A 19,186-nucleotide genomic window follows, 5' to 3' on the forward strand; every position below is an offset into this window, starting at 1 on the left:
TCTATATTGTGATAACTATATCTGCAGTTTGTAGCTATCACTTGTTAACTGTCACTCGCTATCTCTCATCATTTGTTAACTGTCACTTGGGGTCTGTTACAAATTGCGTTTTAAAACCAACAGGTCATTGATTTTAGAGAAAGCATAAAACTCTTTTTAAGATTGTATCTGTCACTCATTATCTGTCACTCGCTATCTGTCACTTATTATCTGTAATTCGTTATTTGTCACTAGTTATCTGTCACATTACAAGTGACAGTAGATCTGTTTGCTATGACAGTTAGCCGCTAGCTATGGCTTGGAGCATGAGAGTGTTGGTGAGGGTGCGAAGAGGCACCTAGTTGTGAGGAAACAGACAAAGACAAAGTCTGAGATGAAGCTAGAGAAGAATCCTGTTATAACAGACAAAGTTGTATCCTCACAGAATTCTGATGGTATGGGTTTTCCTTCCTCTTTTTGATAACATATTAACGTAATAATCTCATGCCGCTGAATCAGCCTAGTGACCCTGATCTGGCTGATCACTATGAGATTTTAAGTTCTTTTTCCTCAGTTTTTCAGTTTTATCGCCTTCTGTTTCTTTCTCATTGCTCGGCTGTTTAATCTAATTTTCCAGCTGATTTTCTTATCTCTGTATGCTTCAATTGCTTACATTTTATTTGTCTCATGTCTTTCTCATGTTCAACTATTGTATTATTTGGTTTTCAGGTTGCTGCCGTTCTCTGATCATCACGTTGGTTTTATTGATCATTTTTCTTTTCATATATATTTCCCAAATTGACCTATATTTGTAACATGTTGCCTCTTTTGTGTTTACTTGGCTTACTAAAAGCCTAAATTATTTGGTGCTGCATAATTTTAGTGTCTCCGAATCCTGACACCCAAAAATGTAAAGTATGCGGTAAAATGGTGCCTCAATCAAATATCCACCTACACAGCCTTCGGTGCACTTCCTTACCAGAAGAGAAATCAGGATTGTCCGACACCTCCTGTAGAAAGAAATCGACTAATCCACAAGTTTCTAGTACGTCGTCTAATCAACCATCAAACAAAGCGGATGGTTTTAAAGAACGAAAGATAAAAGAGAAGAAGTAAGCAGTTTTTTATCGTTGTTGTTTATTCTATAATCATAATAAACGCTGCTGTCTGTCAGTCACCGCTACTATAACTATTCATTCAGAAAAACTGTCGATGCTGAAGTCATGCTGAACAAAGTTGACTCTGAGGATTTTGATGCTCTTCTGGCAGCCGCGGACAAACTCAATTCTGTTTGTAACATGAAGAAGTGTAAGACGCTTGTTAAGACTCTGGGGGTTAACTGCCCGCATTGTACCCTCAGGTCAGGCATATTTGTATCATACTCAAGAGAGTTCTTTTTCTGTTAGTTTTTTTTGAAGCAAATCATATCTCTGCCTTTACTCGTCTGTCAAAGAGGTTCCACACTGAAAAAATTTAAACATTTTGCGAACAGGATTCATTAATTCTGAGTGGGAGTACATAAATATAATTTGACATATAAAGCTGTCTATAAATGTATATAGACATGTCTTGTCATATATAGTCATGTCTTTACATATATAGTCATGTATATAGTCGTGTCTTGACATATGTGACCTCTCGCTTGAAGATCGACCAAAAGTTGGCATTCACTATCGTTAGTAATGGAGCTTCCAAGTTTGCATTAGGTTTATTGGGGAGCACATGGCTACTATGTTTATTATTTCACCCTAGACCAATCAGAGTGTGAGAAATTCATTTCTGAAGTCAAAAAGTGATTTCATTGGCTCCTTATGCCGAAATGTTTCGATCGAAGTCGTTGCTATGCGATCGTGATGTCATCAAAATGGCGACTCGTGAAGTTTCTAAAACTTCGAAAAACTTTTTTAATCTGATGAATCTGAGGAACTTGGCGCATTGCTCGATGAAATTGATGCTGAATATAGAGAAACAATGTCTAGAGATCCAGGTTTTCATGTTACTGATGACCTGCAAGCTCGGATGCCCGAATTTATTGACGATGAAGAAGACGATGTTGAACCTACCGAAGGATTAACTGTTATTCACTCGTATAGTACTGCGGTTAATGACTCAGAATCACCTGCTGCCAGCTTACCAACTCATCCTATGGTGTCTGATGAACCTATTAGCTTCAGTTGCAAGTGTGACTGCATCAACAAATTTGATAGAACTCTGATCTTCAGTCAGCTGACTTACAATAAAGGAATTTCAAAGACAGAGTTAGATTTGGTTATCATGGGCCGAATTTCTATTTGTGTGGATGATGGGAACACCACAAAACCTTTTGCGCATAAGAAGATCAGAAAAAGGTCAAGATGCAACTTTAAATATCATGGTGAGTCTTATTGAATTTTTTCTGATCTACCCTGTTTATTTTTGGTAGTAATAGTATGGGTGTAGTAGCCTAATAGTTGCTGGCCCAGTGTATGCCTTCCTGAGTCATATAAAATTACATCATACAATACATGACTCAGTTATCAGTCGTACTCACTGGCCTGAGTTAGGTGTGTTTTCACTCATAACTGATTGTCAGTTGCCACATGACTTATTCAATGTGTCAATGCTTGTGTGTTTATTTTTTGCCTGCTGACATTAACCCTATGGCATGAGCAATCAATCCCTTGGTCACACGATCACTAGGCCACTAAGTCTATTACTCGTAAAAGTGTTTCAGAGTCAGAATCCGTTGCCAATCACCTCATTAGCTCATTCTTTAGATTTTTTTCTAAATTAATTAGGAATTAAAGGAAATTCTAAATTAAAGGAATTAAGAGCTTTCACAAGTTTTCATTCAGCCAAGCTTACCCCGGTATGATGACATGTTATTCTCATAGATTGTTGTGTGTACTGTTTGCTAACCATGCTACCAGGGTCACTCTGATGCACAGCCATGTTTTTGTTTTGTTTAGGAAAAGTAAAAGTTCAGACGTATCTAGACTTCCCTGCCATGATGTAAGACTCAAAGGTATCAATGGACTGCCGAATGTGATAAAACCTTAAGGTTTAGACTATGACCACCAATAATATTTGCATACTAACGTTCGAGATTTTTGCCGTCTTGGCACTGAGGATTTAGTTTGCCTGAAGCCTCATGGTAAAAGGCGTAAAACGTGACCATAGCATGAATTTTAGCCTTTTTCTGAGTCATATGTGAGTAGGAATACCCCTTGTGTTTTTTACACTCACTGTTTTGGCAAAATAAACCTCGGTGTGAATTTTGGATGTGATGTTAAATCCTGAAGCCTATCAGGTAGTGGTGATATACTTAGGAGCTTATCATCTTATTCTTAATGTGTGGTTAGTGCAAAGTACGGATGCGTAAAAATGTCCAATTTTTTTTCAATTTGAGAGCAGGGTTTATCAGTCTTCTGTTGTCCTGACCTTAAAATGGTGTACACCAGCTGTTTCAGCGTGCTTACTTACCCTACTGACCAAGTTTCACCTCAGTCAGTGAAATACAAATGGCCGTATCCAAGGAGAACCTAACATAAACAACCTATTTCTGTGCGTCACGTCTTTATTCGCGATTTTCTCCGTTTCAGATTTTGAAAGTTTTGGCTGACATGCCTTCCAAAAATTTGCAATATCTCATGAACTACTTATGCTTACTCTAAAATTCAAAATGCTTTAAATTCTCCACAAAATTCTGCATCTGGCTGTGTTACTAACTCAAAATCTGAAAATCCCTCATTTTGGTTGATTTTCACATGAGAGGTCACATATATACTCATGTCTTTACATATATAGTCATGTCTTTGCATATATTGTAGGATATTGTGTACATGTAGTTTTGGGTTTTTGTTTTTGTATGGGAGTTTATTCCCCTTTGCTTAAGGGAAGACAATCTGTTTTTTGTAGCGGCCATGTTTTTGTTCGTAGCGGCCATGTTTTGTTCGTTGCGGCCATGTTTTTTTGTTAGTTGCTCGTTGTTCCTCCATGAGACACGTTGTGTTATTATCATACTCAGAATATATTACTCTAAATAAACAAAGTTAACATATATAGTCATGTATATAGTCGTGTCTTGACATATATTGTTGTATCTGGACATATATAGTCGTGTTTTGATGTACATAGTCGTTTCTTGACATATATAGTTATATATTGATGTATATAGCCATGCCTTGACATATATAATAGTTGTGTCTTTAAATATATAGTCATTTCTTTACATATATAGTCATGTCTTGAGATATATAGTGATGTATATAGTCGTTTCTTGACATATATAGTCATGTCTTTACATATATAGCTTTGTCTTGACGTATATAGTCATGTCTTGCCTTATATAGTCGTATTTTGGCGTATATAGTCATTTCTTGACATATATACTTGTGTTTTTAGTACTTTTTACATATATAGTGATTTCTTGTTATTTGGTTGTGTCTTTACTCTTATAGTCTTGTCTTTACATATCCTATTCTCTTAAAGCTTCCTAAAATAAGAAAACAAGCTTATCTTTCTGTTTTTGATTTATTTGGTTATATGAAATATTACATACCCTGCAACAAACATGTGTGAACAGCAGAAATTGAATATACCATCGTGCGAAAGGTGTATCAAGGAAAAATCAAAATTTTGCTTTTGTTTACGTCAACTCGTGAGACAGTTGTTGCTGCATAAACTTTGTAAGATTTTCATGTCACGCCATTTATTGCATAGCCATCTATTGTGATCTCTTGTATTGCAAAGTGCTAACTTGCATATTCAAATGTACAAACAACACTATTGCGACAAAATGAAGCTATGTATGGGTTATTACAAATTTACGCCTGGAGTTTTGCTCTCATTGCGTAAAACTTCAACAAAGCTTTTTAATTAGCCAGAAGCTCTGCTAAAGTTTGCCCTGTCTCTTGCCATTTCATTTATACCAACCGTTATTTGTGCAGGAGCAGACAACACTTTTATCTGTCAGCTCAGACTGTGTAGTCAGCTGAATCATGTCACAGATATAAATTTGCAAGAGAAAAAAAATGAAATTAATAAATCATTGATTTATACCATAATGAATGAATGTGCATAAAAGAGTTTTAGTCAAACATAGCTCATCCATTCCAAAAAAATTTTTGCGTGTCAAGAATTCATGTCGGAGAAAGTTTTCCATCAGAATACATTATATGTATTGTAATTCATTTTGATGATCAAAACAAATTCGCTTAGTTTATATACAGCATTGAAACTAAATAAACATTCTCACACAACATCACAACAATCCTCAAGCTGTAACCTTTCTGACAAAGGAAAGCATTGCATTTGTCTTCTAATTTTAGCAGACATAATCTCTTTAAACATGCATTTGTCTACTGTCTATCCAAAAAAATTTTTTGATATGTTTTTCAAAGGAATTTTGAATTTTCTACTATACTATAAGTTACACTTCACATAGTGTATTGCATGCTCTCTTTATTCTTTATGAAACTAGTATTTCTAATGATAGTAGAAATTTCTAAACATAGTTCTATGTGTTATCGCCTGGACAACTGAGGCATTTTAAGCGTCTTCTAAGCATTTTAAGCGTCGACAAATTGTGGAGGGTTTTAAATGCTCACATGGAATACTTCTGATTAACCACTTAAACAGAATGGCAGCGTGTGGCAGGTAATCTAGTAGGGTAGGGTTCAGTCTGTGTTCATCTCTGATAGGTTTTGCCTTAACCACTCTATGCCAGAAGTTCACGGATGTGGTGCCGCAGCAAAGACAGAGGCAAGAAATAACATTCGCAAGGAAGGAAAATTGTATAATGGTACGCACTATGCGCTATATTAACATCGCTTATCCCAACCCTTATAAGTATAAATATTGTCCTTGACAGCTTATTAATATACTCTACATGTACATGTATGTTCATAACTTAGCTATTAGTAAGTAACTTCCAACGGTTGCACTTTCTGAGTGTATAAAATGGTTCTTGGTTTTGTAGGATATGCTTCGTACTCTCAAGTTAGTTGTTATTGTTTGGTTGGCATGTTTTAAGCTGTGATTCTAAAAGATCCAAAGTTATAAAGTAGCTAAAATTGTTTTTATTGATTTATGCTAACAGTCCACTGTCAGGCTAGTGGTGGTTTTTACATATTTAAATTTATATTAATAGTAGGTGATGTTTATGTTCATTTCAAGATAATATTAGGTACCCAATTCTGCTTTCTGTATCACTCAAGTTGAAGCTGTAGAAAGAATGGAGAAAAGATTCTAGCAACTGCAATCTATAAAAAGTTACAAATAAATAATAATATAGAATAAGTTATGTGTGCGGATGCTTTAAAGCTGAGGTAGTGTAGGCATGTTGTGATCCTGTTAGTATAACTCGTGGTAATTGTGCCATACATATATATATATATTTGATATATACTTATATATCAAAGCCCTTGACAAGTTATGCATTTTTAAAGACAAGCAATGAAAATTATTGCTAGATTTTCTCATTCTGATTAAAAATGTATGTGCTCCTATTTTATGTTTAAAAAGCTATTTTATAATACTTTGCGCAAACTGCCTGCACATAATTTGGTCCATTTTTGCTTTAGCTGAATCTGCAAGAAGTGATGTGGTGCTCACCATATTCTATTTAGTAAAATGAAGCTGTGCTTGCTGATGGAATTGAGGGATGAAACTAAAACATACCTACCAAAATGATTGTGTTACTTTTTCTGTGCATTGAATTTCAAAATTGTTTTATTATGAAACAGCATTAATTTGCTGTGAAATTGCTGCAAATTTGCTGTCAAGGTTGAATTAGCATTTACACCTACATGAAGTACGTTAATTATTTACCAATAACGTTCTTGATGTGCAGGCAGTGGTATACCAAGCAAGAAACCAAATGAAGCAAAAAGAGCAAACCTCGAAAGGAAATTGCAGAAGAAAATGTCTAAATTGACTGAACAGCGGAAACCAAAGGAGAAATGACCGCCAACCCATGTCATCATCCTTTGTTCATTTTGTACAGTTTAAGATGTTTATCCATGGAAAATACTTGTATTTATTTTCATTATAAAAAATAAAGTGGTTGAGAAATATCAGGCCCTCTTTGACTCTTGCAGAGGTTTCTGGGCCGGATATCGATAAAACAGGGAGGTGAAAATAAGGGGTGGGGGTGAGAAAAAAAACAGGTAGGGGAGGCGGGAGAATTACTAGAGTGATTGGGAACGGTGCATGCTCCAAGATAACACCACGCGTTCAAAGTTTATTGCTAATCTTCTTTTAAGCAGGAACAAAAGACACCAGGGGAACTTTGTGTGTGTGACTAAAATTTAAATTTATTATGATAAGCATATTTAATTTGCTTGCTGATTTTTCCAACACAGTTTGCAACCTAGAACCAATATAGATAGTCTAACCATATAGATAGTCTAACCAATGTGAACTATCACATTGGTTAGACGCTACTATACGCCTTCCTGGAGTTTTAGTTTTTATAGACAATCTTTTACTAGAAGTTTTTTTAGTTTTGACTATATAATTAACAGTATTGATATTTAATATTGCTAGCCGTTAGCAACACTTTTTAGATGATTTTGTTACAGTTGGATATGACAACCATTTTTGTTCAAGTTTTCAATTCTCCTTTGTAGTAACTGGTCCACCTCGGCAGACCATTTGGGTCGGTTCTGCTAAAGTTATTTTAAAGTGGCTCAAAGCTACAGGTATAAGTGTTAAAGGGTTCATAACTTCACAACTATTGGATTACTACCATGCACAAAAATATTGTAGTGATTTGGGAAGGAAATGCTTCTGTAGATTTTATACAGAATTATTTACCAAGATTGATTTCAACAAGAATACAACTACAGTCATTTAAAGCAACAAAATATTGATTTCAACAGAAATACAAATACAGTTGTTTAACGCAACAATAATATTGATTTCAGCCAGAATACAACTACAGTCATTTAAAACAACAATAATATTGCTGATAACAATAATAATATTTCAACAAGAATACAACTACAGTCATTTAAAAAAACAATAATATTGATTTCAACAAGAATACATTTACAGTCATTTAACGCAACAACAATATTTATTTCAACAAGAATACAACTCCAGTCACTTAAAGCAACAATAATACATGTATTGATTTCAACAAAAATACAACTCCAGTCACTTAAAGTAACAATAATATTGGTTTTAACAAGAATAAAATACAGTTATTTAAAGCAACAATAATATTGATTGCAACAAGAATACAACTCCAGTCACTTAAAGCAACAATATTATTGATTTCAACAAAAATAAAATACAGTTAATTTAAACAACGATAATAGCGACTACAATCTCTCTCAAGCAAAACATATCTTACCCTTTTAAATCATATGCAAGGTATTTACTTTAAACTCTACTAGATATATTCGGGTTGTTTACAATCATAGCAAAGTGTCGAGTTATTCGCTTTGAAGGTCATTGTCAATATCGAAACAGTTCTCATGTGGACGTTCAGCAGAATCTTGTGTGATGCTTAATTCACTTACTGAAAAAACACCTTAAGGTTTTCGCTGAAGAACAACTGAACAACATGTAATGCAATTAACAAAATATACATATACAGATACCTAATACATCTGAAACCTTTTCAGGCTTCTTGCCGTCAGATACATTCATCAACAGCTCTGGGTTGTTTCACAAGCTCTGATATTCACTTTTCTACCTGTTGGCGCACTTATTTCCTTTTTAGGCTAGTTTCTTTACGAACTCTATCGTACTAAAAGTTTTAATGGTTATTAGCTACTGCTTGACAGTGAATATACTTTTATTGTTATTATAAATACTAAAAGAAATGCAACGATATCAATTCTTGATTGTATATAAGTTACCAACCACATTAAATCAAATCAAACGGCGGGTATTCTTGGTTTGATGTGCTAGGAAGGTAATATTTGACAGAGAGAAATTTAGATATCTTTTTTAGTTGCAGACTGGTTACACTCTCTCATATAGCCTGGACTGTCGGCAAGAGTTTCAATTATGTCTCATGGATTAGAGGTAGCAGGAATTAACCTCGTGAAGAGAGCGATAGAGCTGGACTCGGCTAAGAGATACACGGAGAGTCTCATATGCTACCAAGAAGGCTTACAGCTTCTCATGCAGTCTGTGAGAGGTAGAGTCATGCCAACGTAGTTTTTGTCAGTGTGTCAAATAAGTTGGCCTATTCTGGGGAGGTTTATTTGTATTAGATACATAGTATAATAGATGTCTATGGGCTTATATAATAGATGCCTGTGGGCTTATATCATACATGTCTATGAGCTTATGTAATAGATGCATTGTGGGCTTATATAATATATGTTTGTGGGATTATTATAGATGTCTATGGGCTTATATAATATATGTCTATGTACTTATAATGTAGATGTTAATGGGCTTATATAATAGATGCCTATGGGCTTATATAATAGATGCCTTGTAGGCTTAAATAATATATGTCTATTGGCTTATATCTTACGACTTAGAATACGCTACATGGTATATGATAGTATACCATATATCTATCATATACCATATACCATATACACTATCTGTTTACATATGATAGTGCCTTTGATCAATGCGCCTTGTATAGCTCAGGTGGTAGAGCGCATGGATTTAATACTTGCGGTTGCAATCTCCATGAGTTCAAATCCATCATACCGCGAAACTTTCAATTCTAAGATTTTAATAGCTATAGCTGGACATACCCATACCAACTTTGAAAAATATATAGATTAATAATAATAATCAAAATAATATGTTAGCCTTAATAATTATAGTTACCTACAGTAATTACAGTTACTGTAGGTAACTATAATTACCACTATAAACACTATAGTTACCCACAGTAACTATAGTGTGTGTATAGTGGTGATGATTTGCAATAAAATATGTTTCAGCATACTATGTGCAGTACATACTGTAGAGTGTTCGTCCCTTTTAGGCAGACGTATTTAACATAAACGTTGAATTTAACATAAATGAATTTAGCTTACTTAATACATACCTAAAGCTAAGTTTTAGTTTGTATTTTCAACTATTTTGCGGAACTTCAACTTTTTCATCGGCTAAAACTTTATCCCCTATCTGTTTGCGGTTTCATTTCCACATTAACTAATAGCGAATCAGGCTGAACTGAGACAGATTGAGCATCGTATTTCTTTCATGCGTTGTGTGGGGGATTTCGACGAATAGTATATCGGCGTATTTGTTATTCCGACGAATTCATCACACCGACGGCCTAATTTGAGTTACAGGTGAAATTTCTTTGATATCGTATGGCTAAAAATATTGCATATGGAGAGAGCGAAAACTCATGATGTTTTACATCGTAGGATGAAAAAATCGTATAAGGGTCATTGTAACCGGAGGATGCACTGTTACACTAAATGCCTTGTGGGCTTATATCATAAAGGTCTATCGGCGTATCTCGTAGATGTTTATGTTTTTGATGTATACTACGTATACATCAAAAACATACAACAAAAACATACATGTTTTTGATGTATACTACGTATACATCAAAAACATACATCTGCATAGAAAATACATGTGTGTGTATACTAAGTATACACACCCATTTGTATTGGCTTCTATTTACATTAAATTTAATGCCCAAGTCTAAGACCCATCAGCATTTGTTTGAATACGTGTCACAAATTGGCGCCGATGCAGATGAAAGATACTGACAAGCTTTATATTCATCAAAATTATCCCCAGTACATGGTATAACTGGATTCCTGTTTCTTATAAAGTCTAGTTGATAAAGATTGCCAACTGAAGTTATTCAAGATCTGAACTGAAGGATATTCATCAGTAGACTATATATAATTCTTTCAACCTGTAATGACAGAATATTTAGCTTTAATCAATAAAATGTCCCAGTCTCACTAATTATACTTTAACTACCTCGTGATGTAGTTACTAACATATTTTATAGTATATGTATAATCATTGTGTTTGTTAATTCATTTTTATAGGTAAGACAATGTTGATTTCGGTGAACTTGTTGATTATTTTTTACCAGTTTCATTAGAGGTCCATACTATTTATCGCTCGGTCTTGTTGAGATACCAGTGAATGTTTCAAGTGATGTAAGTCGCTGTATTGCACGTGATTGACTTAGAAATGTATGATGGGTGTTCATAAGTCTGATTCGTCTGACAGCACCAGGACTGAGTGAGACTTCTAAGACAGCTCTGAGAAACAAGATGGTGGAGTACATGGACAGAGCGGAATGGATTAAAGTGCACATTGAAAAGGAGAAGAAAAGTGAGATAATTTATCCCTTTTGATACAGTAGGAAGAATGTGATTATTTTAGCAGATTGTCTAGATTAGCTCACACATATTAATACTTTGAAATGCTGCAAAGCTGCTTTTGAAGATTTTTCCATCAAAAATGAGCAACAACGGCTTAAATTTACCACTGAATATCTACTAACAATTGTACAGCTTTACTTGCCATGGAATTGACAAATTCTCAAGGAAATGTTAGTAGTTGTTTTTTATGCCAACCATTTACACCAATGAACAGTTGGTGGATCAATTAACGCAGAAATGAAAGAAATTCAAGGAGATGATGAACTATATATTAAAGCCATATAAATTAATCAATGTTGTGGTTACAAATAATTTTTTGCAGGTGACCCATTTGTTATAAAATAGAATATATTTTTGTTTGCAAAATGTGTATGATTGATGAGTTACACTCGCAAAGATACAACAACACATTACACTTACACTAAGGTTTCTAGAAAGAACTTTTATTTGGTTCTGTATGCGCCTAGGCATAATCACAGGTCATCTTTTACGACCTTTTAATGAAGTTCGATAACATTTTTAAAAACTAAAAATGATTATTTTGTTTTAAATGTATGTTCTAAATAATTGCTTGGCAAGGGACAAACTTCACAGGGGTCATACTTCAGGCTGCATACTATATGCTATATATGTTGTTGTATGCTACCAATTACGGCATATTATCATGCTCATAATGACAATTCATGACCTCTATTTCTCTGTAATCGTCATTACTACAATAATGAAAACAATATTGCGAGAGAGATAAACAGCTCCTGAGATTAATGAAGTCATGAATGTTTTCACCTATAAGCTTCTTTTTAAATCGGTTCATAGTTGAGTTATTGTTGTAGGTGGACAGTACCATGAACAGATTTCTATTAATGAAAACGCTGTGGGATTTTCTTATGAGTCGGTCATGTCCCGTTTTCTCTCAGAGAAATGTGAGAGAGTAGAGGTAGATGACCCGTACATCCGGTCACACCATCAGGTAGGATCTACAGTAAGTCTATAGCTAGTCAGAACAACAATAACGCTGATTATTGTTAAAGCTAATATTTGAAGTCCTCCATTCGCTCCAACCTCAAACCAAATTGTCAGTTAAATCAGAGGTCAGATGTACAAAAGAATCGCTGCCTCACACCGATCTTAAAATGTTTGAAATTGTCATAAATTCATTAGTGAATAGTTGCAAAAAAGTGACCATACCTTTAGACTAGAGTCGCAAGTGAGAAATGGGCAACCTGCTTTGAAACGATTGAAGATCGATTGAAGGATCAGACGAAATTCAAGCTCAAACATAATATTTTGAAATTGAGGAAGCTTGCCATTTGCAATCAGTCAGAGGATTTGAAACAGCGCGTTTGTTTGACAAACTTTATAATAATTTCACATCTAAATAAAGACTAAGGCCTGGTTGCCATATCGATTGCGAGACTCCGGCGGTAACTTGTGCAGCAAAATGTTTGTGACGCTAGGCTCAGCGACATCTGTTCACATATAAGCTGCAACGCTAAACATAATCGCGTAATCAAATAAAATGTTCGCTCGCCATGCCGTTTCGATAATAGTGACCTTCACCTGTACAGTGCATTTCGGGAAAGTTTTGCCTGTGGCCTTTCGCGAAATTTGAACAGCGCTAAACTATTGCGTTACTGCCGGCAACTACTGGGGGTCCTCGGCGGTACCCTGCGCGTATGTTCCCATTTCACTGATAATAGCCTGCGGTGCTGTCGGTGGTGCTTTGCGATGTGTATGGGAACTAGGCTTTACTGACCAAAGATTAGGCTATAGAGAAGTTTCAACTCATAGAATTTTACCTCTTTGGTGTCAAAGTAGATGTCTACATGTTCCCTGATTATTATGCGCAATTGTTGTGTTAAACTAACAGACTGGATACGAACCTAGATATTACTTTTATTGTTCCGAGCTCAGATGCACTCATAGATATAATAAACCCTATTATTATATCTATGGATTTATTATATCTATGGGCTTATTTATATCTATTGGGTTTATATTATGGGTTTACTATATCTACGGATGCACTATAATTGGTCTGAGCTATTGTGTCTTTTTTGGCAGAGTTTGTTAGCGGATAAGCATCATATAACTCATGTCATAATATTAGCAAATATTGTTTGTTTAAATAATTTGCCACATACATGTACTTTGTTACTTTTCATTTATGTTTCGAAGTGTTTAAAAGCTTTCACTGATTATGCTGTCCGTTAAATATATATTTGAAGTTAGGAAATAATGTGAACAACTGCTGAATGACTAATGTCCAAATGGTGAAATATTCTGGAATGGATAGTATTTCAGCAGAGAGCAAAATATATCAAAACTTTGACTGATTCCATTGCAGAAAATGGTTATTATATCTTCGCTTGTAGATACTCAACTTTTTGAGGTTCCTTGAGATGCTCGTAGCTGCGCACTGCGGAGTAAGGAATGTGAAGCTACGGACTGGCACTGATGCTAAAGATCCAGGTCAGCAGAAAGATAAACTTCAACAGATAGCCTCTGGACTACAGCAGCATCAGGTCAAGTTGGAGGTGGAATATTCAAGCACTCTTCATGACCGTGAGATCAGGTACTATATGCACAGATGATACAGAGCAGCCCTAGCCCAAGGCCCTAAGTGTCTCGAATGCCTGACCTACAGAAGACAGGTTGGGGTTAATTCCAAAAAAAGATTTAATTGAAAATTTTAATTTTTAATTAGAACTTAACTTTTTTAAGTTTTAATTGTAAAAGTTTTAATTCCCAAAAAAGGTCACCAAAAAGGTCACTGTTGGTAACAGGAAAGACATCTAAACTTATTGCTCTCTGCAACTGGACCTGTCTTTAGTTGTCGAGGTTCCCTTGCCACTCGACTCAGACGTGTCCAGCAAAGATTGCAGAGCCAGTTTTTGTGCAACAATGCTTTTTAAAAACACACACAGTCTCTATTTGCAGTAAGCTAAGCAGGCATCACACTCCATCTTTGAGTGGCTGCTCACACAATGCATGTGACAGTCACAAATAAGTGCAATGTTGAAGGTGTCCATTTCGTTTTAATCAGTTAGGCACTGGTTTTGCACTTCATTGTAGCTTCTCTGTGTAAAATCATTTAAACCAAAAGTCTATGAATTTAAAAGTCAATGTTAATTGTTTGAAAACGAATATATATATATATATTTTTTTTTTCTCATGAGTTGGTCATGTCTCGCTTTCTCTCGGAAAAGTGGGAGAGAGTAGAGGTAGATGACCTGTACATCCGGTCACACCATCAGGTAGGATCTAAGTCTATAGCTAGTCAGAACTACAAAAATGCTGGTTATTGTTGAAGATTACATTTGAATTCCTCTATTCGCTCCAACCTCTAATCAAATTGCCAGTTAAATCAGAGGTCAGAGGTACAAAAGAATTGCTGCCTCACACCAAAATTAAAAAGTTTGAAATTGTCGTAAATCCAATAGAGGATAGTTGCTAAAAGTGAGCACACCCCTAGACTAGAGTCGCGAGTGAGACCTGCTTTGAAACGATTGAAGATGAAAGATCAGATGAAATTCAAGCACAGAAACAATATGTTTAAATTGAGGAAGCTTGCCATTTGCAATCAGTCGAAGGATTTGAAACAGCGCGCTGTTTAAAATCCTTCGACTGATTTGAAATATATATGGCATTTAACTGAATGCCATATATGTGGGTATATATATATATACTCTCATTGGTAATGGGATTTGTGTCCCTTGCCTAAGCTCTGAGCTGCACTGATGAGGCTTCAATAGCTGAAACAGTACTGTCTGTAGCATGAATATATATATATATATTTATATATATATATATATATATATATATATATATATATATATATATATAATGATTACGGAAGTCCTTTAATTACCCTGCTACATCTTAGAGGATGGTTGCTAACATCATCCAAAACAGACTGGAATGTTTCTGAACTCTATTTTGACTGAGTTAGTGTTGTTTCTTTATATTTCTAGGTTTAGCAATAATTGGATCATAAAGATAGGTCGAGGCTTAGACTATTTCAAACCAGCTGAAGGGAAACTGGCCTTGGGAGCTTTCAACTATGACCTCAGGTCCTGCCTCCAGACCACAGTGGATATATTCTTTAGAGCACCTGGTTGAGGAGTTTACCTTCTCTTTTTCAATCTTGGTTAACATATATTATCAGCTAGAATTTTAAGGTTGACCGATTGGTTGAGACAATAAGCAAACAATTGTAATGGATAGAAACAGAATTATTGCACTTGAAGTTATTGGCAGAAAATAGTTTTCTTTATTTTCTTTACAGCGTAATGGCTAGTTTTTATGTGGGTAGTGTTAAGGCTGATGTACGTGGTTTTATGTGAGACAATCTGATAAAAGCTTACTGTGAAAATGAAATTATTCAGGTGTTTTTTTTGTAATTTATGAGCTATATTGAAAAGGAAGTCTATACGGCTCCTTCACGTCACACCACATCCATCTCAAATCAACTGCATATTGATAGGTTAGTAGAATTACCTCTATGTATTGGTAAATTCGCATATACAATAAAGCTCATATATTGAGAAGGTGCAAATATGCTATGCTTCTGTCATACGTTTAGAGGCAGTGCCGTTGGTTAGCTCGGCGGAGTCTATCCAAGTCAGCTTGAGTCTAGTCGAGAGCTCACCCTGACACAGGGTCGGCTGACTTCGACCTACCACCGCAATATTGGTCTATATCATATAAGTTGTACAAAGCAATGGCTTGTGATTTTTGTCTCTCTTTATGCTCGGATTGTTCATGTCAGTAAATGTGGCAGCTTCTACTTTACTTTCATTATGTAATACTTAACGTAAAGTCACTGCAGTTGGGAAAACTAGCTGTGGTATTTGAAGAGTGAAATCTTGCCATAGATTTGTTTCGGTCATGATCAACTCGGTTCGAGCAGGGGTACATGAAGGCGCGATTGATTGGACAACATCTTATTAGCGAAGCAAGTATTTAGCTTATTTTTTCACAAGTGATGGAATCAATTGCAATTCTGTATACAAGACATAAAATTGGTGAACTATAAACCAGGAAGTGACGATACGGCTTTAGATTTTGCATTCAGTTCTGAGACATAACTGCGCCGTACAAACTAGCTGCCTCAGCTGAGATTTCTGCGCTTCAAATCTTCAGTGCGGTTGTCACCCATATACACCCACTCTTGTATGCCCCTTAGCTTTGCATAAAACATCGGCTATGAAAATTTTTATCTTAACTCCAATTGCAAATAATGCTGAGTTAGCTTTTTCTTTTCAACTCTGTTTGAAAACGGCACAAATTTTTTATTCATGTTTGTCTGAACATTTTTAAGCTGAATATTTTCCCTTTTGCCAACCTTTTAGCAGGCGAATTCCCTAAAATTTACACTCAATATGGAAAAGGAAACTCGTGCATAGAACATTCTGTCCAAAATGAGCTCAGCCATTGAGGTCTACAAGTTTGCTAAATAGTGATTGACTGGAGATTAGTTTCTAGTTGAAGCCGTCTTTCATGGCATACTGTTTGTAGAACTGGGAAACAGCTGCTACTTCCTGTAGCATTGTACACCCCTGCTTGCCACATGGTAGTGACCAATAGGAATCTAGATGTCATAGGATATTGACCAATAGAAACTGCAATGCTACATGGTAGTGTGCAATAAGAAATGGAATATTAAATGGAATTAAGATTACATGTACCTCTGATGAACTTTGCCATAAAATGTATAAATTTGTGCAAACTTCTAGGCAAATCAACCGACAGACAGCGAGATTCATCTAATTCTGGAGGCTGAGAAGTGATTACCTTTATTTTGTGTAATTTTTATTATAATTAGGGCTATGTCCGTTTGTCTCTCAAAAGCCACGCTTAGGGGTCAAGAGAAAAAGCACCGCTTAGGAATCAAACTCAAATATTTGGCCTACCTGCCAGGCACACTGCCAACAGTATGACTTAGCCACCAATAATTGTGCAGATATTTATAACACATAACGATTTGCAGAAGCATACTCTCAGACAGACCATGCTGTCAGCGTACTAATGTTAATAAGATGTTGCTGATACTAAGCATTTCAGCAGTGTTCCATCAAAATCGACAAGAAAGGGTTTTTCTGCCCTGCGTTTAATCCAAACCTTGTGTTACGTACTTTCTACACTATGTAGCTTTAACCTGAACTGGCAAAAGCAGTGAATTTAGAATCTATCAGTGGGAGTTGCTAAATAGCAGCCTATTTAAGCCAATTATACCACCAGTCTGAATACATTTGTCTTATACGGACTACTTGCTAATTTTTGCTAGATCTGCCAATCATTATCTAGTTTGTGATAATATATTTAATTTGTGACAGATAATTACTTTGTATTCTATTGTTCCGTGACCATTGTCTATAATGATTGATTGGCAGAGAAGGCACAGAGGGCTTTTGCATTTTATTCTTAAGTTTTGTATTGCCAGAGCTCACTAAAGTTCAAAATTTGTTAATTCTGTCAAAAAAGTTCCTTTTTGTTTACCAAAGTTTATACGATCCTCTGCAGGAGTCGTGACCAAGGTATATCACATTGCCTTTTTTGTGCCGCTTTTATTGTGTATTTCAGTACATTCACTTTCAGACCTGTTTAACTGCTGAACTGTTCTGACAGTATGCACTTTCGAAAGTATTTTACTAGCGTAAATCAAACACGACATAATTAGACAATTGCCAAGAATTTTATTGTTGAATACTGAATAAATTCCAACAATTTACTGGTTGTTAGAAGTTCTTCATGCTCAAATTTTGCCAAATCTTTGCTATAATGGGAGCTCGAAAGGTAGGAGGTTGAGAAAAAGATTTGCATCATACAGGTTTCAAACTTGCGACTTTCACCATTGTAGTCAGACATTTTACCAACATCACCAATTGACTGCTCATTGTAATTTTAAAAAGTTTTTATGCTAACGTCTTGCTAAGTCTTTGTTATAATATTTACTACTAGTTGTGCTACCCGGTGTTGCCTGGGTATTAAAAATCAGCTTTTAAACAATGAGAGGTGATGAAAGTTGCCTGCACTTGCTATTAGCCTGACACATTGCCAATGGATAATTTGAGTAAGCTTGCTAATAAGAGCTAGCCCTCTCCATGATGTTAAGCCATCACTTTGCGTCGTGACCCAAAGCGGTAGAGTATTTGCTCTCATATAGCGACATATATTGCCTAATGAATCTATCAAGCTCTGTGGCTTAGTAAGATGTTGGACTGGTCAACAGGTGGTTCCGAGATCAAATCTTCTGCTTTATGGATTTTTTATTCCAAGATTTTAAAAGCTATAGCTGGACACGCGTACACACATACGACCACCTTTGAGAAATATATAGATGAAAAGAGCTTTGACTATCCAAAGCCATGGTAGAAGGATGAGAAAAAAGATTTATGTCACACAGATTTCGAGCTCCCAGTTTTCAGCGTTGTTGCCTGCCCCTCTACCTACTTCACCGATTGGCCGGTCGCTTGAATTTCAGAATAATTGTACATATAGCTAATACATCTGATGATCTCCCATGGCACACTAGACTGTACGTCTAGAACACTAGACTTAGGCTTAGTTACTTCTAAAAGTTCAAAGTTCAGGGTTAATCTATCCAGGTTTATGAGTTAAAAAAGGTCTAATCTTTGCTGGGGTCATTGTAAACTCAAAAGCTTGATTTCTTTATTGTGCCGCCCATTGTCTTTCGAAAGATTATTTTACATTATTATATTTGGTGAGCTATACTACATTATGATCCATATATCATATTCAGATTACAAAATAAACTTCTTATGTTGAACTGATGTTAGCAAACAATTTTTTGTAGCAGTCTCTCAGCTGCGCAAGTAGTTCGGAATGTGTAATCATCTGTTTATAATAATTGCCAGATG

At 35.5% G+C, this 19,186-nt stretch overlaps 2 protein-coding genes across 3 annotated transcripts in view; both read left to right on the forward strand.

Annotated features, from left to right (window-relative positions):
- LOC137405762 (DNA-binding protein SMUBP-2-like) overlaps positions 1-7,034 on the forward strand; it is a 35,304-nt gene extending 28,270 nt beyond the window's left edge. The window contains exons 16-20 of one of the 2 annotated variants that reach the window (XM_068092146.1): positions 281-440; positions 863-1,091; positions 1,181-1,339; positions 5,661-5,761; positions 6,812-7,034. In XM_068092146.1, the coding sequence (XP_067948247.1) occupies positions 281-440; positions 863-1,091; positions 1,181-1,339; positions 5,661-5,761; positions 6,812-6,924 (762 nt within the window). In that variant the 3' untranslated portion in view covers positions 6,925-7,034. The remainder of the gene's footprint in view (positions 1-280; positions 441-862; positions 1,092-1,180; positions 1,340-5,660; positions 5,762-6,811) is intronic. The other variant, XM_068092147.1, reaches the window with a different exon arrangement.
- A 1,780-nt stretch (positions 7,035-8,814) lies between these two features.
- On the forward strand, positions 8,815-15,836 carry LOC137406024 (MIT domain-containing protein 1-like). Its single transcript, XM_068092535.1, has 5 exons — positions 8,815-9,112; positions 11,149-11,253; positions 12,137-12,273; positions 13,679-13,878; positions 15,278-15,836. The coding sequence occupies exons 1-5, from the start codon at positions 8,980-8,982 to the stop codon at positions 15,423-15,425; spliced, it is 723 nt and encodes a 240-aa protein (XP_067948636.1). The 5' UTR covers positions 8,815-8,979; the 3' UTR covers positions 15,426-15,836.
- The last annotated feature ends 3,350 nt before the right edge of the window (positions 15,837-19,186 follow it).

This window comes from Watersipora subatra, chromosome 10 (assembly GCF_963576615.1).
Source record: "Watersipora subatra chromosome 10, tzWatSuba1.1, whole genome shotgun sequence".
NCBI classification, from domain to species: domain Eukaryota; kingdom Metazoa; phylum Bryozoa; class Gymnolaemata; order Cheilostomatida; family Watersiporidae; genus Watersipora; species Watersipora subatra.

Excerpts from the sequence above, each read along its gene's own strand:
- LOC137406024 (XM_068092535.1), top strand. The coding sequence starts at position 8,980 with ATGTCTCATGGATTAGAGGTAGCAGGAATTAACCTCGTGAAGAGAGCG. Across the intron at positions 11,254-12,136 it reads CATTGAAAAGGAGAAGAAAA|GTGGACAGTACCATGAACAG; the intron begins GTGAGATAATTT and ends TTATTGTTGTAG. Across the intron at positions 13,879-15,277 it reads CTTCATGACCGTGAGATCAG|GTTTAGCAATAATTGGATCA; the intron begins GTACTATATGCA and ends TTATATTTCTAG.